Source organism: Pinus tabuliformis, chromosome 2_2 (assembly GCF_031772625.1).
Source record: "Pinus tabuliformis cultivar Carrire ecotype Pingquan chromosome 2_2, CPIR1, whole genome shotgun sequence".
Taxonomy (NCBI): Eukaryota; Viridiplantae; Streptophyta; class Pinopsida; order Pinales; family Pinaceae; genus Pinus; species Pinus tabuliformis.
Genome location: NC_142300.1, coordinates 331208051 through 331233206, shown reverse-complemented (window position 1 = coordinate 331233206; position 25156 = coordinate 331208051). Strand labels below are relative to the sequence as shown.

The 25156-nt window shown below is 38.4% G+C and overlaps 1 protein-coding gene across 2 annotated transcripts in view; it reads left to right on the top strand.

The window, feature by feature from the left end:
* The window catches only part of LOC149192623 (exonuclease V, chloroplastic-like), a 210594-nt gene that overhangs the window by 125318 nt on the left and 60120 nt on the right, over positions 1 to 25156 (top strand). The window contains exon 4 of one of the 2 annotated variants that reach the window (XM_089404656.1): positions 7871 to 8020. The exons of the other annotated variant lie outside the window; for it this stretch is intronic. Within the exon in view, the coding sequence (XP_089260782.1) occupies positions 7871 to 8020 (150 nt within the window). The remainder of the gene's footprint in view (positions 1 to 7870; positions 8021 to 25156) is intronic. 2 annotated transcript variants of the gene reach the window in all.

The following is a 25156-nucleotide window of genomic DNA, read 5'->3' as shown; positions in this document are numbered from 1 at the left end:
AGTAATTGACAATAACCTTGACATGACAATAACCCACATATGACTGTGACCTAATATGGGAGTGAACTTATGAGAAGACATGCAAAGTTATCAACCCTAATTTGTGATCTTATATTATCATTATTTTTGTGTAGTGAGGAATACGATCTATGGAAGTTGTATGGCTATGACCATTGAAATGATAATAATGACCTGTGTTATGGCAGTAACTATGTATGGGAGTGACACCCTATAGATGACAGTAATATGGATGTATGATAGAATGTCCTCATACCTATGATGTACAACTATAGTATATGACAATGATGGATTGTGAAGTGTTCTCATGATTTTCAACGATGACAACACCTCTATGACAATTATGATAAGTATGTGCAACAACCATGAGACTTATTTTCATACATTTAAGAAGGATGAATTTCACCATGAAGCCATGCTATTTAGAAGGAAACAAAACTCTGAGAAAGAAACCCAGATTATCACTAGAATCTGAAGTACTTGGAGTAGATCTCTGAGGCACAAATAGACCGAGACTTTGTGAACTATGGAAGAATTATATCTGAAGTTTGATAAAGCTCATCTCTGTGTTACAAATATGAGAAACACTCTTGAATGAAGTCAACACATGTTAACTAATGGAACCAAGACGAGTCAAGCAGCTCAACGATAATTTTGTGGATGAAGGAATTGAAGCAACTTTGATCGTTGACACTTGACAACTAAAGATAAGACAAAAGACCATATCTTTTTAATAGAATAGGTAAGGTAAGATTGTAAAAGTATGTACTATTTTTATGTGCATTTCATTGGCTGGGTCATGATGATGATAATTTGTTAGATAGCAGAAGGGTCTGCATAGATATAGATTAGAGACAGTGACATATAAGAGATTGTTGACATGGTAGTACTCCAAGTATTTAGTTGAAGGCTAGGTCTTGAGTTCAAGAAATGAAATAATGTCTCTAGGGATTTCCAGCTGATCCTGTTGCGTATCAGACCTTGAAAACCTTAAGAATCTAAGGTTTGTAGACCTTGCAGTTTGTGAGGTCTTGAAGACTTTTGGCATTTAGGGTTAGTGAACCCTAGCATAATTTGGATCAAGAAGAACCCTAGGAGCAAAACTAATTTTGTCCATTGTTAAAAATAGATCTAACTCTTGATGTTTAATGTGAAAACAAGGTTGGTGAACGGATCCAAGATTAAGAGGGAGCTAATCCTTCTCAAAAGATAAGTAATTTATATCTCCTTATTTATTATCTTATGCTTTGTCGTTTTTGTTCTTTCATGATTTTCTAATAAAGGTTGCAGGTTAAGACAAAATTTATCTAAAACGTGGCTAGCACAAGAAAGAAGTAGAAGAATGCGACAAAACATGAAGATGAAGTAGAAAGGAGCAGTTTGAAACTTGGATCAAAGAAGTCGATTAGAGTATAAGAAGTTGAAGAGTTCTGATGTTGTTATACCAACAACGGATTGGTTTGTTCCAGGAACACATTGATTGATGATAGAAAGCTGAAGAACATGAAGTAGAACCCTGTTGCAACATGAAGAAAGAACATGAATGTTGACCTCAAAAAGAGCAAGCAACATAATTTGACATTTGATTTGGCAACTCTAATGATGTTTTTGCTTGAGATATGTTTTGGCTCCTTGGAAAGACGTATTGCAGAAGTATATGCAGAAGATGGAAATATAATGGTTGAGATATTTTTTTGGTGTACCTACAACTGCTTGGTTTGATCAAGGAACACATGGATTGTGCAGACAACACTAATGATGGATTGGAAGAGCGTGAGGGCAGAATTGATATTTGGAAAGTTGATATGACTTATTGAAGAATATGAGGAAAAACTTTGTTATGAAGGATAGAAGGCATGTGCTAGCAATTGTGAGGAAGTTTGGCTCCTTGAAGATGATAGATAAACCATTTGATGACAAAGTTGCATGAAGATTGTCAAGATCCAGGAAGGTCAAAGTTCGATATGATGTGATGTTGTTAGGAGCCGAGAAGCCCTGCAAGCTACTACTAAGATCTCCACAGAAGAATAAGTAGCTGATAAATGAGACAAGCTGAGGCTTGTGGTTATGTTTCCCTGTTTGAGAGGGAGTAAGGATCTCCTCCCTGGTTGAGAGGGAGTGATGGAGGACACCATATTCTCCATGTGTCATGCACTAGGCCAGGACTAATAGCCGTAAGTCTAGTGAAGGAATTGGTAGGGAGAATGGAGGATTAGATAAGCATCTGGGACCAATACTCCTTGAGGATTGGGAATCCAAGATAGGAGTAGTCTTGAGGGCCGATACTCTTTGAGGACAGGGCAGGGTATCCAAGATAAGAGTACTCGAAGAGGATAAATATTCTTTGAGGGTTGGGAATCCAAGACATACTTGGTGAACATCAGGATGGGGTATGTGCCTTGCGAGGCGGTGGTGATGGTGTCCAAATGTATGCCTCCCAACATTGTGCTCTAATCTAGTGGATGTTGGAAAATCAAAGTAATTATATTAGGGTTTGATTCTCCTTTCTTCATAATTACTTGTGAGTGTATTGGCTTATTTTACTTCTTTATTATCTTATCTTTCATTCAGCAGTTACCATATTATGTGTATATGAAGATCACAAAACAAGAGACACAAGATATAGGCACATGCCGGGGCAAAACCCCCCTCGAGGGGAAATCCCAGTCAAGATAATTCTTCCTTTCAATAGTATTCTTTGAGACTCTTCACCCTAGACCAACAACATACTTTCCCTCCACACCAAGTCAGCCTCCCAGATCTTCAACCCCTTCCAGCAACTTCGATTAGGCAACAACTTCCGGCAACAGATGGCTTTTGGCAACAACGAAACTTAGGAGACTTCGATCTCCCAATCTAGACCATGAAACAGAGAGAGAGGCACCAAAATTTCGATTTTTCCTTTCTCCTTAGACTCCCCCAAACTCGCATTCAGTTCGACTTCCCGACAATAGACTTCGCACTTCTTCCCAGCTACAAGAGAGATCGAACTTGTGTGTGAGAATGATGCTCCAAATGAATTCGATGAGCTTCTTTTTATAGGATTCATGTGGGGTCGAATAGGGTCCTTAGGTTGACTTGATCTTCTTCTAGGCCGACATGGTGTGGAGGTTACATAATTCATATTTGACTCAATACTTAACCTTTTTACATGATTCAAAAGCCCAAGAAGGGTCTCTTTAAATGTACAATGACTCTACAAACTTAGAATAAATCCTAGAAGTCCTCAATGGGGACTTTGACCTAAAACATGGTGACCCAAGCATGAAACCCATGCTTTAATAACTCACAATAATAATAATAATAATTCTTTTCTTTATTCTTTTGACAAGTACATTACATGATGACTCAATTACATTACTGAAGACCGATCATAGTTACATTTTCCAACACTGGAGAGTTAGAGCTTGTCAGTCAAGACCTCGCTATTTTGTAATTGATAATGCTGGTTATGATGTTGATGCTTGATGACGCTTATCAATCTGAACTCTTAGTATGAGAATATTTCAGTTTGAGAGTATCCTTGTATCCTGTTGTGTAACTAGGTTCAGTCTTCATAATTATCATTGTACTTGTATCATTATATATTTTATTTAAAAAGAAGAAAGAAGAAAAAGAAGATTTTATTGTTATTAATTAAGCATGTTCTTCATGCTTCAGGAATTATTGAGTCAAAGAGTCAAAGTCCTATTTGGACTTCTTGTAAAGAAAAAGGAAAGAGAATTTTTCAAAAATGTAATTTGGGTCAATTCACCTCAAGAAGCCAAGTCGGCCTTTCTAGATGACAAGTCGGCTCACTCAAAAGATGTGTCTTTTTGCACATGAGAACAACTGTATATTGGCTTACATCCCCCATCAAATGGAAAGCAATTCGGTGCTTTTCTGTAATGAGTTTTGAAGTGAAGACTTGCGATGTTCTGAGGCTACATCATCATGGAGACTTGCGAGTTCCTGAAGGTTATATATATGAGAAGAAATGTGAGTTTCTGGATTAGATAAGATGCAAAATTCTCTGTGACAGATGCCTGATAAAATGCGAAGTTCTCTATGATGTTTGAGATAAAATGCAGAGTTCTCTGTGGCAGATGTTTGAGATAATTGTGAGTTCTCTATAGCAGATGTTCTGAGATAAAAGCAAGTTCACTGTGACTAAGAATTTGGAGGGCTTGACTTGGAATCTTGGAGCTTGAATTCTTGGGTCTTGGATTTCTCACTTTGATCTGATTCTATAAGAAGAGAAGTTGGTTGGGTTTTCCACCTTGTGGGGTTTTTCCTTGGCTTGGAGCTTGTATCTTTGTGTTCTTTGTCTCTTGTGATCATGTTTTATGTTTTGATAATTGTTTGATAAAGAAGAACATAATAAAGAATAAGAAGCCAACAAAATATGCACAAACAATTATCAAATAAAGAGAAATCAACCCTAATTGCTAGCCCTTCGGTTTCTCAACAAGTTCTTCCTCTAGAAATGAGCCTGGATTCTTCTTGAGTGCAATTGTCCAAAAGCTCATCAAATGAAGGGAGCTCTTTTTTGCGACTAATGCTTGTAACGAATGTCTCCCAAGACATGGGGAGTCCTCCAAGGGTCATGGGGCCTGTGGAAGTTCGGTCAACTTCCTGCAACTCTTGGTCAGCTGTCACAGTCAAACCCTGTGGTCAACGCAGGTCAGCAAGCCAGAATTGAAGACAGAACTCCTGTCAACCCAAGTCAAAGCAATCTGCAATTTTGGCCTCCTTCAACAGTCAAAACTTGGTCAAAACAATCCTGCAATTGTTGGTCAAATGCCACAGTCAAACCTGTGGTCAAGAGTCAAATGTTCCTGGAATATTTGGCCTCCCAAAACAGTCCAAGCAGCTCAGTCAAATCAGAGTCAAAGTGCCCAGGTCAATGCAAGTCAAAAGAGAGAGAAAGGCTATTCAACGCAGACAGAAAATAGTCTCCTTCTTGCTCTTTCGCATGTGTGAACTTGCTCTGCGATTTTCAGATCAGATTGTGTGATGTGTTCAATGCCAAATGAGGGTCAATGAATGCTCTATTTATATGAGTCTTAAGAGGACCATTTTCCACTGTGGGGCCAACTTGTCCTCTTTGAGGCTGACTTGGTCAAGTTAGAATAACTGAATTTTCTCCATGCTTTTGTTGATGAAATTCTGACCATAGCTGCCAATTTTCAACAGGAATAACCATTGATCTGTAGCTACTTTCCTGGGAAGCTACAAGCATTCATTGAACCTGTTTTTGAACCACTAGAAGAAGAACCTCTCACTTTTGCCCCACTATCGAAGGGTCCCCATACACCTAAGCCAGGGACTTTTACCAAACCTGAAATTGGACCAATAGATGGAGGCTGCCACAATTCTCCCACAAATGATAGACCCCTTGAACAAAAGTTTGAATTAGCGACAATTGAAGGGCCACCAACTCCATCCCACATAACTGGAAGCCATGAAAGTACCACTAAACCTTGCTACTTGAGAAGAAACAGGAACAATAGCACCAACCTCGCTCTCAATCTTGCCTAGCTTGGGCTTATGGTAAGGACAGTCTTTGATCAAGTGATTTGGAGTTTGATAAGCAAACCAAGCATTCAAAGAATTAAGATACCAAACCTTCTGCTTTCTAACTCCATCCATAGGACAAACATATATAAAGGGTGGAAGTGTTTGTTGTAGTTTGACCCCCACACACTCTTGCTCCTGCTTGAAATGAATTCTGACATCCATTAGGAATAAAAATCTTGCCAGACCTACAGGAAAACAAATCAACAAAAGAGCACAAATTGGCAGGTAGGGTTGGGAATTCAAGCCAAAGTGGATAATGAGCCTGGCCATGATCACGATTCATCTGAGTTGAAGTTGCCCTACAAGATTGCATGTAGGCAAGACTACTAGCAATATTCCAGCCTTCAAACTGTAACACATAGTGAGTTGTGGCATTTGAGATAATCAAAAGGAAAACACACTTCAAACTCAATCTCCATTAAAATTTCTGGAAAAGCCCCTTGGCCTCCTATTTCAACAGTTACCAATGTTTTAAAGCCTTGCCAGTTATCTGATGTAGAAGAAGAGAATCACCCCCTAGTCTCGAAATACATGTGCCCCTCACAATACTCGTTATCAACAAGGAAGAAATTAAAATCCTTAGAGGGTTTGGTGTGGTGTTGGTTGTTAGCTGAAACAAAATATTCAGTGGAAAATAAATGGTATATGGTTGCAGAAAGCAAATAAACAGAGCGAGACAGATATAAATATAGCTGCCGAAAGCTAACAAACAGAACCAAAATTGGAAAATAACAGCAATAAGCAAACCTTTAGTGATATTCAAAATTGGATGCAATGTTGACTTTCCTCTCCAAGGGGCAACCTCAAACATGAACAGAGCTCTAAATACAATAATATTCATGTGACAACCAACCAATTACATGCCTTCTACTACAATATACTGTTTTGAATTGACCAAAACCCTAACCATCGATTGGATCTCCATTAATGAGGCCTCAGCCACTAAGTAGTGAACCTTAAATGAGATCACTCACATTTATTGATTTCACGCCCTACTATGGCCTTATTTAATAGAGATGAGCCTTAGTACATTAAGTAACAATCTATTCCACTTACCATAGGGAATTTGGTGCAACTAACATCTATTGAAGACTTGTGACCATTATTAATTGAAGGTTGGGAGGAGATATCCTTCCCCTCACGCTGGGGCTCTACTAGAGGCTGCTCTGGCTTCTCCAAAGGGATAGTCTTACTACCCTCCAACTTCAAAACATCATTCACAACTTCTGATGCTGAATCGACAGCTAGATGCTCTGGCTCCTTCAAAGGGATGGTCTTACTTCTTCCAACTTCAAGCCCTCACCCACAAATACCAATGCCGACTTGATAGCTGCAGAGACAAACCCTAGATCCAGTGAAGAGGTGACACCCTCAATACACAATGGCACATCGGCAGGCATGGGACTAATCTCAATCCACTGCATGAGCTCACCTGGTAGCATGATACAGCTGAATTTTGCCAGAGTGCAAATATTTTGTATGGCAGACATTAATATGTAAAAATCAGTTTGCAATGAGCAATCAGGAGATTGAATCATGGTTACATAATCCATTTTTTTCCTAATGGAAACGAATAACTTGATGAATCTTATTAGATTGGGCTATAAGTGTTCAACTCTCTATGGTGATAAACATTCATGTTATAGTGGGGTCCATGCTTTGTTCTCCCATACGTGGGAAACAAACATATGCTAGTTACTTATAGCATCAGTATATTTTTATCAGGTCTCATTGGTTTGGTGTGTTTTCAATCAGATGATTTGAAGAACTTTTGATTTGATGAGTCTGGATATATCTTCTAGACAGTAGTCCCGTTGTGATGTAATAGGAATACACATCTTTTCCAGAAATTATCATTTTCAACATGATTAGATGGATTGTTTTTTGTTGTTTATTAAGGTTACGAATTACATTGCTTGATTAACTTTTTCAATCTTCCTTTTTTGGTACTAGCATATTGCAACTGTAAATACTTCATTTGATGTTATCCTTATATCTCGACATGGCAACATTGCTTTCATGTTATCTCCAAGGATATCTGTAGAGCAAAATGTTGTTGCCTCACATTGTGAGGTGAAAATATTGATTGCTGTGACAGTGTGAAGTTAATAGTGTCTTACTTACTACCGGGCTTGATTTGAAATACTTGCATGATCATTTTGACTACATTGGAAACACAATTGAACTGGTGGGAAATATGCTTGGAAAATGGATAAAGTGATTTTAAATAGGACATATTTAGAAGTTGATTGTATGTCATGGTTGAAGCAAATTGAAGGTATTGTCTTGACAGGGTGGGGCTAGTTGAAGGTGTGTGGCTGATTGGGATTATTGATGAGGTTCGCATGTCTGAACAAAGCGGAATGAAACAACCACTTTTGGTAGACACAAAAACTCGTGCTCGAGCTGCACCTCCTTCTGAACCTCAAAAAAGAAATGCAAGGTAATATTCATTTCCTTTTTGTTTTCACTCATCTCCAAGATAGCTTCCTAAGATAGAAATCCTTGATTTCTACTGAAAATAGTAAGTGCTGGGACCTAATTCTCAGCTGCAACTTGCAATATTATACTTGCATCTGTATGAAGTTTGTCTGGAAATCACTAGTCCATCCATATTATCTTAATTGAGTTGTGTGATTCACCTGATTTGATGTTTATTTTGCTGAAGGCTTGCTTTGGACAGGAATATTGCAATAAAGTAATTTTGCAGACTTAACCACTCTCATGCCCAGAAAATGTCACATTTTATTGAGAGGTAAACATGGTGTTTTAGTTGGAACGCCCTAAAACTAAGTGGTTGCTGTTGAATTTTCTAAGTCTATCCGTTGGAAAATTAATCTGCATTCTGCTGGTTTATTTATTCTACTTGTAAATTCTGAACAAGTTATTTAAAACATTTAAATACCGAAATAAACACAATACAGTCACAACATCTACAGATCATCAGTTGAAAGACAACAAACACACAAGTGACACCGTTATTTTTGGGCAAATGTCCCTGGAAAAAACCCAATGCGGGAAAACTGGTGCAGCTATTATGAGGGTTTATTATTATGTAGTATTTCCTTGAGTACAACTGGGTGCCTAACCGACTCACCCGACAGAGAAAAAATACACCGCAACAATACCTCTATATCTGGAAACAGTTATTCAGAAAACTTGTCCCACAAAACCCTCTCCGGCGACTCTGAAGCTCAGCGCTGGCCCTTCTGGCCTCTGCATCAGCCTCCTGCTAACCTGCGTTAGCCCAGGACCCTCTGCGTCACCCTCTGAGGCACTGCGCAGCCTTTGGGACCCTTTGTGTCACTCCAACAGCCTTTGTGTGGATGACGCAGTCCCTCTGGGCTCTGCGCTGTCTCTGCTGGGCTCTGCGTGGCTTGAACTGGCTGCTGCTCTCGCTGCCTTTGCTTCTGCACTGGTCTCTCAATACTGTCTTTGCCTCTCTGTCCCGTACTCACCGCCCCTTGCTGCTGATCACTGATTCACTTTTGCTTAGCAACCCCGCTCTAGCAAAGTGAATGATTGATCACTTTGGTTTGTTCTCCAACTAACCCTCAAGCCTCCTCTTATACTTTTCCTGTTGGTCCTTCAACGACCGAGATTAAATCTCTAATCAACGACTAAGATTAGATTTGGCTTGATCCATGACTTTTGGAACCTTCTAAGCCAATTTTATATTAATACCCATTAATATTTTATTTTTCCTCAGTTTAGACTTAGGAACTCCACTAAAAATATTAGTTATTTTAATATCTCCCAAACCGGTTAGAATCTGCCCAAACCATTTATGGGTCTTGGAGATCTCATGTGCTTTAGCCTCTCCACCCATTTTCATGGCTAGAGCACATCTGATGCTACCCCACATCAACAGTTGCAACCATTCGCTTGTATGAAATCACTTTAAATGTACAACTATGCAGTTTGGCTGGAAAATCACATACAACAACAAAAAATTTGAAGCACACAAACATTTGACATTGCATGACAAAATAGAAAGAAGGGAAGAATAGAATTGGAAAAATATAGAAAATTAAGGGAGTGCAGATGGAATTGTAGCAGAAATGGATAAAGAATTGATGCCATTTTGAGATTTTATGAGTTTATCATTTTTGTATGTTTTTAACTTTTACAAAGAATGCTAATCCCAAAGTTTTTCTTTTTTTCACTGTAATAATCTTATAAAGCACAAATTTGCTAACTCCCTTCATCCATGCTTTTTGGACCTTGTAGTAATTCCCAATAATAATTGATTCATAAAATACAAGTAGCAAACGAATCAAACAAATGATTTAGCTGTTAGACAAGATGGTACCTATTACCACTCAAATTAGCAGGCTTGGCAAGGTCTGGCCAAGGTGCCAAATTGTAAGCACACAAGAGATGCACTGTAACGGACAAAGTTCGTATACTCAGAGGAATGCTCTGATACCAATGTAACGAACAAGGTTCGTATACACAACAATAATTTTCAAAATACTTTGAAGGCAAAGGCATCCATTGTAGGACAAGTAATTGTATATTGAATATTATATAAAAGAATTGATATAAGATGATTATAATGAGGGTGAGGCCCTACTTATATACCCTAGGCAGGTACCTCTTCACAAATGGTCGTGTCCTTAGAGACATGCCTCTTCACTACTAATTATTAGTTAATTAATCATTAATCTTTATTATTGTTATGTACATTATTTATATTATTTTATATATATTTTATTCATAACATTGCCTTCCTCTTCAAAAAGCTTTGTCCTCAAAGCTTATCGCTGACAAGGCGTGTCATTTGTTCCTTTGTCTTGTAAACTATTTGCATTTTTCGGTATTCTTCGAGTCGTCATTTTCGTCGACACGAGACTATAAGATCCTTGGAGTGATAAATAAAATTGTCAAATTGAGAAGAGATCTGACCATACTAAATCAGTCTTTTGTAGGATCTTGCGATTAATGGAAACTTGTGATGAATTGTTTTCATAGCGCTAGATGGTGCAAACTTTAGTATTCTTCGGAACATAAATTTGTTGTTTATGTTCTGAATGATATAGATTTGTAGATTGATTGATGTGTCTATTCTTGTGATTTGGATGTAGATAAGGAGTTCTTCCTGTTTGACCTTCCTTTAACATGTGTGTGGTAATTTCTTGATTTACTTTAGGCACTAATGTAGTTATAGAATCTTCACTTGAAATCTTTGATGTTTGAACTGCAACTTCTGAGTACATCTTCACTTCAGTTGGTTTATCCTCTTCTTGATTTGTGATATTAACTGGATTGGTATTCGTTCCCTTATTTTCAACTTGGACTGCTACGATTGGAGACTTCGGTACTTCTTCTTGAGTATGTTGTTTTAACTTGTCTTTTAGCGACTTCTTGTCACTTTTAAGCTTCTTAATTTGCATCAATAATTTCTTGTTGTGGTCCTTAAGCCGAAAAACTTCTTCATTCTTGTCAGCGATGACTTTGTCAACTTCCATTTTCATATTTTGTATTGCTTTTTGATTTTCTTTAAGAATTACTTTTGAGATATCTTGTATGTCTTTTGGCGTCATTGAATCTGGCTTCAATGTAATGTCTTGTAATGTTATTTTTTTCTCTTTGTAGGAAAATGTCAAAAAATTCTTTTTTGTATTTAGGATAAAAGATCTTAGTGTTTCCATCCAGGGTGATCCCAGAATAATGTCACCTTCATCATTCCATAGGGATTGAACAGAGAATTGCGACATAAATGTATAATCCCCAATGTTTAACTGTAAATCAGTTATTTTGTATTGTTTTTTGTCCAAGAAGTCTAATTTTTCGATTATATTTGACTCAGGAATCACTAATTGGTTTGCGATTTTAGGCTTTATATAATTTTTATTTTCAGCGGGCGAGATAGAGATAGTAACATCTTTTCCTTCAAGAGTCCCTTTTACTTTAAATAGCATTGAAGCACAGTTATATGAAGTTTATGGATAACTTACTTCCTTTATTTCCAAATTAGATTCCATATTTTTATGCAAAAATTGACTTGTCGATTTTTTATTATTATTAATAACTTATATTTCAAACTCTTTTATATTATTTACATGAGTAAATTTTTAATATCTTTGGAGGATATATATAGACTCCTCCGAATACTCTCTCTATTCATATTTTTTTATTTATATTTTATCCTTTATAAGATTTTATATATATATATATATATATATATATTTGTTGTAAATCGAGGTTCTATTCATTCATCAAAAGGAAAGTACATAGATATCAAAATGCAAGTAGTCTCACCCCGACCGGGTTTGTTGACTAAAGCTATCACCATATGACAAAGAAACAATAGCAAAACTAAAGGAACAGTCCAAAGCTTGACAGGCCAAAAACACCAAAAGACAAACAAAACCAAAAGAACACCTATGACCATGCTCAATAATCAGAAGTAATTGATGCTGGGTTGTTTGGCCTAGTCCCTGGAGGGGGAGGGGGATGATATGTACATTGAGCATGTTGCTCAAAGTGAGCCATCCACGTTTCCAACTTCTCAACCTTTTCAGTTAACAGATTTTGTCCATGCCAAACCACCACAATCCTTTCTCTGACATGGCATTGAAAGTAATGCAGTTGATTTAGCGTGGCAATGACAATCTCGTGTTCTTCCTTTTTGGCCCTATCATAAACTTCCAGGCGATCTAGAACAGTCTGGAGCAAGTCACGACAGGCATCGGAGCGAATCTGCCGGCCAACAACTCTTGCGCGCCCCTGCCAATGATTCTAATCCTGCAAACCTACTCCACCCCTATGCGCCACACTACTTTTCTTACCACCACTAGCGGCACATCCACCCCGCACTTTGCTCGCACCACCTCTGCCACCATGGGCTCCCGACGCCACTCTGGTCACACCTCTAACAGCACGACCACCCCACTTTGGATGCTCAATAACCCGACCCTCTAGTGCTACCTTCGACTCGTTGCTGCATCCTCCTTGATTGGTTGAAGCTCCCCTTCGCTTGGGTTGGGAGCGAGAATTATGCGGCATAGGTCGCATGGCGAGTGCCCAACGAAACACCTCCAAGACAGGACCAACAACGATCTGCTGCACCTCCCGACAAACCTTGAACCACATTGGGCCAAAAGCCAGGCCCGAATTATCTAGCAGACTCTTATTCCTCAGAATTGACAACCACCACACACAAGCCAAGAGGGTTGCAAGCAAACCCACAAATAAGAGACGCGCTAGCTAGACTGATACCTCTTCTTCTCCTCTGCCAAAGGAAGCACCTGGGAACAAAGACGCAGACAAAAGGACTTCACACCAGAGCACAGACACCCGAGAAAGGAACCCAAGCCACTTACTAGTCATAACAATCGCCTCCAGACCGCCCTTCCACCACTGAGCCCAATTGCTGCTCACCCAGTGGTGGGTCTTAGGATTCCAGGGTAAGACCACAGAAAGAGGAAGACCCAAACAATATCCAACGGACAAGAGACTCAGACACCCTCCCAAACACAGAGAACACACAGGGAGAAAGCTAGCACGCAATGCAAGAATGGGCACTATGGCTGACCAAATTACCATGCAAAATTCCCTTAAACCACTGACAAAAGCGAGGAACTGGGCAATGGGAGAAGGACTTAACGCTTTTGCTGACCGTTCACGGTGGAGGAAGCGACGACGACGTTTTCCTCACCACTCCCAGACTACTCGAGGGCCAAAGAAACTGGACAGACTAACATTTCTCAAACCACAAACTTCCAAACACCATACTACCAAAGCAATATAGCATTCTAAAACCTCGACGATCGCCATAAACCCGCTTACCTTACTAGCACACATTCCGGAAGAGAATGAATGAGACTTCACATGTAGCAGTGTTAAACTCATCTTACACCATACGTAATGGGATGGGAGGACAAGTTATCTGTCCTCCTTCCCATCCGCCGTATGTACCCATTCATTGCACACGTGTCTAGCGGGTCTCGATGTTCGTCACCCCCATCGGGGAAAGATTTCATATATTTTTACTTTATAGGTCTTTTTCTAATATCACTTTTTTGAGTATATATATATATATATATATATATATATTAAACACCAAATAATATACCTTTTATTATCTATCCACCAGGGAATAATAATTTTTAATGGCACATTAAAATATTACTTTTCAATCAATAAAATATTATTATTATTTTTTAAACGAGGGAATTAGGGTATAGTTTACTTTATTTGTAATATATTTAAACTAAGTTTACTCCTTAAATTCGACCCTCACTTAACAATGTTTTCCAATGGTCGTTTTAATATATATTACCTTATATTCGTAATTTATTTTTGTAGCTACAATTTTCTCCCAAGGGTTGCAATTGTACTGAAGGACATGATTTGTATGGATGTCACCAATTGCACCGATTTGTATGGAAGATTGAAAATATGGACTACACAAATTTGTAGAGTCACAAAATTGTAGCGAATTACAGAAAATATGGACCACACCGATTTGTAGAGTCACGGGATTGCAGTGATTTTTTTTTAACAGCACAGTGAAAACTTGTTACAGTAACAAATTTTAAATTTAATTCAATTGCAGTGCCTTCGTACATCAACAATAGCAGAATACAGTGGTAAAATAGTCAAAATGGCATATGAATTGGTGATCAACAGACAAGGAGATGGTGGCTGAATCAGTGGTCAACGAACAGGGGAACGAAGACTAATTGGTGGTCAACGGAAAGGAGTTGGCGAGATTACTTAGCGTTGGCAAAGGCTGTCGACCTAACAATTGTTTTTTTTTCGATTTTGTTTTTCTTTTCATGTAATTTAATTTAATTTTTTTTTCCTTAAAGAGAACTTTTATTTTGTTATTTTTGATCTTTCACTCTTTTTTTATATAATATTTATTTTTAATTTTATTTTTTTCAGTCTCTTTTTTTATATTATATTCATTTTTAATTTTTTTTTATATATAACCCTTCGTTCACTTTTTTCCTTTTTTAAAATTTTTTGTTTTGTTTTGTTTTTTTTACTTTTTAATTTCTCTATTTTTTTGAATGATTTTTTTTAATAATTTTTTTTTTGGATTTCTTTTTTCTATATATATATATATATATATATTTTTTCAAGAATCTCTTCTTCTTTTATCTTTATATATATATATTTATTTTAATTGAATGGCCAATGGCTTGATAGCAAAATGGAGAAACTCCAAATTCTTGTAGCGAAACGCTTCCATGGCAACAATGTTGATGAATTTGACAGTCAAAGCCCTGAATCGAAGAACATGACTCTGTGCAGCGGTTGAGAAGCCAGAGAACCGAACAACTCTGATACCAATGTAACGAACACAGTTCATATACTTAGAGGAATGCTCTGATATCAATGTAACGAACAAAGTTCGTATACTTCAGCGGTATGCTCTGATACCCAATGTAACGAACAATGTTCGTATACTCAGAATAATGCTCTGATACCAATGTAACGAACAAGGTTCGTATATGCATCAATAATCTTCGGAATACTTCGAAGACAAAGACGTCCATTGTAGGACAAGTAATTGTATATTGAATATTATATAAAAGAATTGATATGAGATGACTGCAATGAGGGTGAGGGCCTGCTTATATACCCTAGATAGGTACCTCTTCACAAATGGTCATATCTTTAGAGACATGCCTCTTCACTACTAATTCTTAGTTAATTAATCATTAATCATTATTATTGTTATGTACATTATTTGTATTATTTTATATATATTTTATTCATAACATGCACCCATTGTCACCTCGGTGCACTCTCCTTTCACTTTTGCTTCTTCTCGAATGCCATGGGGGTATTGTTGAAATTTGTAAATAGGTTCGGTCTTCGTAATTGTCATTGTACTTGTATCAATATGTATTTCATGTAAGAACGAAAAGAAGAAAAAATATTATTATTATTTTTATTGTCAAGCATGTTCTTCATGCTTTGTTTTGGTCAAAAGAAAATATAAAAGGGTATGTTGTTTGTGACCCTGGTAAAATAAGAAAATTTGAATTTTGTAAGTGTCATTTGTCTCTCCAAGTTGCCAAGTCGACCCTCTAGGAAGACAAGTCGGCCTGCCCAAAGGATGTGTCCTTTCATATGAAGGGACAACTATATATTGGCATATGTACTCCTTCAATTGGCAAGTAATTCGGTGCACATCTGTGAAGAAGAACTTCACATATTTGAGGCATACCTTTCTATGGTACACGAGTTTGACAAGACACTATGTTCTTGTAAGAAGGACGAGCTACAAGAAGACCATGATTCCTAAAGAATACGAGCTACAGAAGTAACCATATCTCTGTGATGATACGAGTTTCCAGCAGTACATGTAATGTTCCTAACTAGGAAATTTAGTGATATACAAAGCAAATAAACAAACCAACATCCAACAATGTGACATGATCAACAAACACCCATAAAAGCACTGCAAATAAAGATCATTTGAGCCATTTTATTAATTCTTTATGGAGCAAGTACAATAGTGATGGAATGGTGCACCTGGGCTTGTCTCAAGAGACAAGTGTGACAACACCTAGGTGAGCAAATGATGGCCCTAGTGCTGCACAACTGCTGCTCTAAAGATGATCTGTGTTGCTCAGAACTGCGCTGCCTGCTGGAAAGGATATGCTGGAAACTCCACTTCCTATGCTCAGAAAGTGCTGCAACTTCAGCTCCCAGCTCAACAAAAACCCACCAAAACCCAGAAAAGGTTTGGCCTCGTTCAGACCCCCGAAAATCGACCCCCAAGTACCACATCCTCCTCCTCACGCTGGGAATCACGACTTGACTAGAAATGGATGAAAAGGCTCTCCAAATCACCCCCAAATGCTGAGATGCTGTCCCCTATGGCTTTCCTCTCTCCTCCCGGCTAACTCCAACTCGGTAGCTCCTTCTCTCAACTCCCACGTGAGCCCAGGAATGGTTCTCTGCATAGTCCTCAATGGTTGTAAGTTGAGATGCCCAAATGCAACAATCTCTTGGTCCAAAACTCCTCCCAAAGGATGATCCTCTGCTATGACTCCAACTCCCAAAATTTCTCGGTAAGTGCTGCCTAGATGAACCCCCAAAAATCATCTTTGCGTGTTCCCCTCCTGTGTGCTCTAGGAATACACACTGCTAAATCGAAGGCTGAGTGATGTGGCTACAAATCTCCTCCAATTCTCCTCCATGGTAGTATGAAATGCCTTCCTAGGGTGGCACTCGAAGTCCCCCAAAGAAAGTTTGAGTCTCTCGCCTGGAAAACTCTATGCTAAACAACCTGGTAACTCGGCTAAGTAGCTTGAGCAACACAAATGAGTTCGATGTGCAAATGATGCCTTGAGTTGGGGAGCTCCTCCTCCTTATATCTTCGTGGGCCTTCCTTTCCCCATGTGGGCCCCTCTCCAAGCCATTTGATTCCCCTCCAAGGAAATTCAAATTGCCCAAGTGCCCAAGTGCGTTTTCCCACGTGGGTGGCCCCCACCTTCCACTAACAATCTAATTTAGCCTCTCTTTCTCCTAAGTCCCTAAGTAAAAAATGCATGGGTTCCTTTATTCACCAAAATTTATGCAAAATTGTGGGGAGACCAAAACCTGTTACAATTATATTTGGGAAGGGACATGACAATACATTATCTCTGTTTGTCATGCGAGCTATAGGTAAGCCAATCCCTGAGTATTATGTGAGCTACAAGAAGGTCAATCTCTGTTTATAATTCGAGCTACATGAAGGCTAAACTCTGTGTATAATACGAGCTGCAAAAAAGGTATAACTTTTGTGAAATATGAGCTACATATCCCTATGGGATGAGGCATCTAAATGACAGACATATGGCTGATTGATTAACTATTTTGTGGACAAAACATGACAGAGATTGGAGGGATGACTTGGCAATTAGATCACCAGTTAGTTTGACTTTGATTTCTCTTGTTGATAAAGAATCCATAAGGAAAGGATTGACAGGTTTTCCCCTTGTGGGTTTTGCCCTGGCCTCTGGCCTTATATCTGGTGTCTCCTTTCTCTTATGCATTATGATCCTTATTTTTTCTTGTATTTGAATGGTAATTGCTTAATGAATAATGAAGATAAACTAAAAAGAACACTAAACATCTTCTTAAGTAATTATCACGACTAGAATTTCTCTCTTGCATTGGAAAATCAACATGGTATTAGAGCTAAGGAAGATCTAAGAAGCAAGAAAGCTTTCTCTCTCTCTCTCTCGCTGAAGTCTACTTCATCTTTTGACACCTGTAATAGTGATCCAAGAACTTGGTCTGAAGATATGTGGCATCAATTCAAATTTTTTGTGGCTTGATCTAGGTCTGAGGGATAAGTCCAAATCCTTTGGTGACTTGAACGAGGTTTTGTGGCATTGACCGAAGTCTGTAGCACATATCCAAATTTCTGTGGTGATTTGACCATATTCTGAGGTACATATCTGAGCTCTATGGTGAGAGCTATGTTCCACCAATACTTTGGTGTGGGGAGACACACAGGGGGGATGTGTGGGAGTACCCTCAATTTTTAGGGAAATTTTAGGGGTGCAGGGGGGCATCAGGGTATATATATATATAATTCAAGTTCATATTCAATAATGAAAGCATAAATAGACTAATAGTAATAGTAAATACATTGATCCACACATAAAATTTAAATTCATAATTGAATTAAATAATGACATACATTGATCCATCCTTATCATTCATTTTGATACATATATCATTCATATGACATACTCATCATTCCTTCATACCATGAGATTCAACAATAAAATTCAATAATGAAATATTCAAATACATTGATCCATATCATTCATCATTCTATAAACTGCATTGTTTTAAAAATTAAATTCATCATTCATCATTTTAGAATCTAAATTGAAATTTAAAAGAAAAACAGACTAGTATATTACTATATACTAGATATTGAAGTTTGAACACTAAAATAGTAAATTACTAAATTCAAAATTGATATAACTCAAAGTCTCAAACTCAAAAATAGTTAAGATTGAGGAGTCAATAATTGGTTTGAGGTCATCAATATCTAGTGTCACACAAATTTAAAACTAAAACGTAAAAGTGGACAATGAAGACTGAAAAAAATCAACATCAAAGAGTCAATCTCAATGATTGGTTGTCTACATTATGTGTTATAAAAATTCGAGGGGGGATGCATCGACCCTTAAAAGGGGATGCCCAAAAGCACTCCCTTTGAGGGGGGGCGCCCAGAAGCACCCCTTTTGAGGGGGGATGCCTAGAAGCACCCCTTTTGGGGAGTCACGTCCCCCACATTAGGGAAACACACCTCTGTACGTCTCCCCAAGACTCCCCAAAAGGGGTGCATGGGGAAACGCACCCCCAGATGTCCCCCCGTCCTGGGTGCGTGCACCCGATTTTGGGGGATGTGTCCCCGTGGAACACTGGGTGACAGTCTGTTGCATAGATCCGAGTCTGTGGTCTATATCTGAGATTGAGACAGTGGTCCGGGATTTGTAGCATTTGTCCAAGGTATGTCAATGATCCAGGAGGATCTTGTTAGATCTGTTACATAGGTTTAGTTTCGTCGTCAGCATTTAGTGTCTGGTGTTGGTATGGTTCAGGTTGTCCAGTGATGTCAATGGTTTTCATGGTGTTCAAAGGATATGGTTTTGTACCTGGTCGTCGACATGGATTTGTCGTCCGTCTCGCAGGATTTGGTTATCGACATGTGATTGTTGTCAGTTCCGCCAGGATTTGGTTGTCGACTCATGTTCGTCGTTAGCTCCGCCAGGGTTTGCTTGTCAATTTTGGTCCATGATTATCGTCATGTGGGCTTGAATTTCACTTTGTGACAATTGGTTGTAAATGGGTTTTTTTTGATGTAAAGACTAAAATCTAAACCTAAGTCCTAGCCCTAAAAAAGATATGGTACAAATCAAATGAAAACCCTAAACCTTAACCTAGAACCTAATCCAAACATTAAAAATGCATTAAAACCTAATCTACAAACCATTCGGGCCATGTTACATTAACCTATAAACTAATGCAACTCTTAAGTGTTGACCCTCGGGTGTTTACAATACATAACAAACCATTAAAACAATACAAAATCCATATATTAGTCCCTAATTGCAGAGTTAACCGCGTTAGGAACTGCGTCCTATGTGAACAAGGTTCACCGGGCGGAGGTTACATAAAACAGTTCCTGTAGCAGTTAGCCGCGTCGGAACCGCGAGGACTTAATCTTGGAGCTAAACCGAGTGGAGAAAGTCATGTGAACAAGGCAGAAGACCACAGTCAGGGGTGTCATCGCCACCGTTTGGGTTGACAATTGCGTAGTTTTCCACGGGGACTCCCTTCCCCCCCCCTAGGGGTCTAGTTTCCTAGCTCCCCCGCGCTCCGGGGACTTGGGGATGAGAAGGGGTCGTTTCCCCACGCTCCCAAAAAACAGGGTACGTAGGGGGACGTGCCAGGGGGACGTTTCCTTGTGTTGAGGGGTCGTTTCCGAAAGGGGGTTGTGAGGGGTCGTGGGGGGTCGAGGGGGGGTCGAGGGGGGACGTGGGGGGATGAGGGTGGACGTGGGGGATCAAGGGCCCGATTTTTTAAAATAAACTTTTGTTTATAATTATAATTTAACATAAGTTTTAATACTTTAGGGTTTCAATTCGTTTTTTTATAAATTTAATTCATTATTCACCATGGCCCCTCACTCCATTTGCAAGACATTCCTAGTTCCTCTGTAGCAGAGAGGAATTGGTTCACATATAGCTTCATCCACTCTATAAAGAGGAACAAGCTTACCTCTAAAAGCGCAGAGAAGTTAGTTGCTGTGCACAGTGCCCTATGTCTTGAGCATAGGAAGACACCTGAGTATTTGAAAGGACCAACAACACAATGGGATGTTGATCCAGAGGATGACGCACAGGTAGATATGGAGGAGACTTGATGAGAGACAGATGGGGTTGGTTGGTGTGCCACTTAGCATGTTTGAGAATGCTAGTGATTCAGATTCAGATGGTAATATGGTTGATCCTGATTTATTCATGCAGCAGCTGGATGCAGAGACTAGCGGGGCATTACCTTGAGGCTTGAGCAAAATTATTCTCGTTTATCTTTCGATATGTTGATGTTCTTATGTTATTTTGACTCTATAAAATTTTGACTCTTGATGTATCAGATTTGACTTTTATAATTTTATGTCAATATTCACTGTTTAGTATTCAATGTTCATAGTAGGAAGTGGAACATCAATATGGTTTAAACTTTAATCATAATATATGATTATAAATTAGAATTTTAAATTTATATGATATTAAATAATGATATTCATATCAATGATCATGCTTTGCAGCTTTTCATTTCAAACCCAATTGTCATAGTGGACTCAATTTATAAATTATATTTTATATTTATAAGTTTTTAAGACCCTGATGTCCCTCCACGTTTCCTAAAAATTGGTGGGGAGCTTTTGCATAGGCCGCTCCCGCATATCCTTGCTCCCTCGCCCCCTCGTCCCGGAACCTTGGTGGAACATTGCAGTTGCGGTTAGGGTTAACTGTTGCCAAAACCGCCGAGGAGATGTGCTGTAACATGGCACGTCGCAAATCGTAAGTCAAGACCGCCGGGATAATGACCGCGGAGATGGCAGCCTGCGGTTAGACTGCGGTAGTCACATGCTGGCCATCCACTTCTCCGCCCGGTTAGTTAATGGCTAACGGGTTTTCACTTATCCAAAGTCTAAAGTGGGTTTGTAATTAAAGTTTGGTGCTATGTTAATTGAATGACCATGTAACCAATACCTAAGGTGTCATTTCATGACAAGATTGAGGGATATGAACCCAAATTTTAGCTAGTTCATGCCAATCTTGGGCATAAGGAGTTAGGATGCATCTAAAACGTTATAAAACTAGAGTTGGACTCGTTGAAGGGGGATGAGTGGTGTTTGAGTTTTATGTGCAGATTCTGGAGGATATAGACTGTTTTTGTTTTCAGTGTAACAGGAGCATCAGGAGTCGGAATTGGGAACCATGACAGGCGTTGGAAAGCTATTTCAGAGAGCTTTCTTGTGACTAGTGACCAGAAGTGCCTGTGTGCACAATCAGTCTGGTTAATTTGTTGTGTAATTGACCTCCTCGGATTCAATCCTAATAAAGTGGTCGCCCATCTTGAAAGCGGACCCAGAGACGTAGTCCATCAGGGACGAACTTTGTAATCATTCTTGCTGTCTGGTATCAGTGTGTTTTTGCTGTTTTCACTTCTGATTACATCTTGCTTATGTTTTAATTCTAGTCGTCAGTTCATTCCTTTCCAAGCAATTCTCACGATAAAAGCACTTTCAGTTCACTAATGGCTTTAATCAATTCTACATCAGTTTGACATATGATCATTTCAGATCATATAATTTGGTATCAGAGCAGGTTGCATTTGTAGAATTTGTCAGTGAATGTTAACCAGGTCAAAGTCGCAATGTGGAGAAGGAATCCTCGAGGAGATTGATCCAGAGATTGGAAAGCGAAGAGTCGCTCATAAGTTGACCATGATAGGATCTAATGTAGGTGAAAATCCTGAAACTAAGATGAGCGAGGAACAGTTTCAGCAAGCACTCTTGACTATGCAGTAGATGTTGGGAGAACTTTACGAAGATAAGAAGGCGAGAGATGCAGTGTCTTCTTCTTTCAGTGTAGAATCTGAAACATAAAAGAAACCTAAGAAAACATCTCTTTTGAAACTTGATGTAAAATTTGAGTTTTTATGATAGCGAAATTTATCCTGAAAAGCTAGATAACTGGATTAAGCAGTTAGAAGTGTATTGTCGTATTCAGAGCATTTCTGACGATAAAATAAAAATTCAGTTAGCTACACTTAGAATGGGGGGAACAACTTTAATTTGGTGGGAAAGTAAAACTGAGATAGATTTAAGGCGGAAAGGTAAAGTCATCTCTTCATGGTCTAAGTTTTTAAAAGCTCTTAGGAAACAATTCTATCCTTTAGGATACATGTAGCAAGCTGTTATTGATTGGCAGCGTTTGAGGCAAGGTAAAGGGTAGAGTGTTCAGGAGTTTACTTAGGAGTTCAGAAAGAAAGCATTGACGCTTGGTATTTCATTGGATACACGTGAAACTTTATTAAAATACATCGACAATTTACATTCATATTTGTAGCATACATTATTGATTTTTAATCTTGATGATTTTGATGAAGTGTGTGTTCAAGCCATACATATTGAATCAGGTGGTAGACCATTCAAGTTTTCACCACAATCATCCAAAGAGTTGGAAATCAAGGATTCCAATGACAGTAAGGGGAAGAACAATTCGAAGAGAAAGAAATTAGCGATAGCTCAGAAGGAAAGACCTACTTGTTCTCATTGCCAGAGAATCGATCATGATGAATCTAGGTGTTGGAAACTTCATCCCGAACTTAAGCCCAAAAAGTTCCTTAAAGAGAAGGATGAAAAGAAGGCAATTGCAACAGTCCAGCAAGATCTAGGTTCCGATTCAGGTGATGAAAGGAGGATAACTACCATAGTTTCGACAGGTAAAACTTTTGACACTGGTTCAAGTTCGAATACTATTGCATCTTCATCAAACATAAATCCTTCAAATGAGGATAAAAGAGTTGAATTATTTAACATAAGGATAACTTCTAAGCACACAAAGATAGATACAATGTTTGACAGTGGATCACAGGCCAATTTAATATTTGAATATTTAGTTAAGAACTTGGGTTTGGAGACACGAAATCATCCAAGACCTTACCCATTAGGATGGCTAAATAAATCAACTCAGATAAAAGTCACAAAACAGTGTCGATTAAGATTTGCCATTACAGCTAATTACATTGATGAAGTGGAATTAGATGTGGTTCCAGTAGACATATGTGGAGTTGTCTTAGGAAGTCCTTATCTTTATGATCGTGATGTAGTATTTTATAGAAGAGAGCATAAATATCACCTTAAGAAAGATGGGGTTGAATTTATTGTCAGGGCACATCAAAGTAAAAATCACTTGAATTTAGTTGTTGCTAATCAGATGAAGCGATTAATAAGTTCAAATAAGAGATTTGTAATCATGTGTGTAAAGGAACAACATAAGAATCGACATGATGTTTGTTCAAGTTATGAGTCTCAGCTTAAAGATAGTTTGATCAAAGAGGTAGAAACTTTTCCAGTTCTATTTAAAGAAACCAAACATCTTACTCATAAGCAGGGAATACAACATGAATTACAATTGATGCCTAAAGCTCCTCTTCCTAATGTTAGAATGAATCAATTCAGTCCAAGTTTGGAAGTTATAAGTTACAGGGATGCAGGTCAGTATTGGGGAAAGTTAGTGTTACATTTCTCTTGTATTGTGTCACCATTTCATGTTTCAAACAGTTTGGAAGCCTCTTTTCAAGTGGAGAGGAAGCCCATTTGTTTTCATATCAAAGCCTTTTCTAAAGCAGTGTCAAAGTATCCAATACATCTAAGGGAAACTTATGCATCAGGGGAAAGTGCTAATCAATGGAAACATCATTTAATGAATGAAGAAACAATGATTCAAACAAATCATTCGACATTTCAATACTTTCAAAATCCAACTAAGTTGCATCATTCTTCACATTACAGTTTGATGGGTTTATTGTAGCAAGTTCACTTAATAATCAGGAATCAGGAAGTATATCAAATCAAGTAGCTGGTTTGATGACAAAAATGTCTTTAATTGTCTCTGTCATTCTGCAATATAGATTGTTAATACATGTCAATAGTATTGAACAATATCTTGTAGAGACTATTTTCAAAGATGTTTATGAATCACTAATTCATGGTATTTCGTGGAAAGAAGTCAATTGTCATGTTCATAATAGGTTGATTGACCATCTTTGCAAGTTGTACATACTGCAGATGGATGGAACAGGTCACCGATTCAAAATGTGCCATGATCAACATCATCAAGGTCATCACTTTCAGGTGATTGATCGAATGTATTGGTACATCTTCTAGACAAGGTGGAGAGTGAGGGAGCTCTACCCTCATCGACTATTTGTTTAAATCAAACTTTTGTGGTCCAAAAGCTTTCAAGTGGAGAGGATTGATCCTGGAGGATCTTGTTAGATTTGTTACACAGGTTCATATTCGTCATCAACATTCAGTATCTGGTGTTGGTATGGTTCAGGTTGTTCGGTGATGTCAATGGTTTTCATGGTGTTCAAATGATATGGTTTTTTATCTGGTCGTCGACATGTGATTGTCGTCAGTTCCACCAGGATTTGGTTATCGACATGTGATTGTCGTCAGTTTCGCCAGGATTTGGTTGTCGACTCATGTTCGTCGTTAGCTCCGCTAGGGTTTGCTTGTCAATTTTGGTCCATGATTATCGTCATGTGGGCTTGAATGTCACTTTGTGACAATTGGTTGTAAATGGGTTTTTTTGATGTAAAGACTAAAATCTAAACCTAAGTCCTAGCGCTAAAAAGCTATGGTACAAATCAAATACAAACCCTAAACCTTAACCTAGAACCTAATCCAAACATTAAAAATGCATTAAAACCTAATCTACAAACCATTCGGGCCATGTTACATTAACCTAGAACCTAATGCAACTCCTAAGTGTTGACCCTCGGGTCTTTACAATACATAACA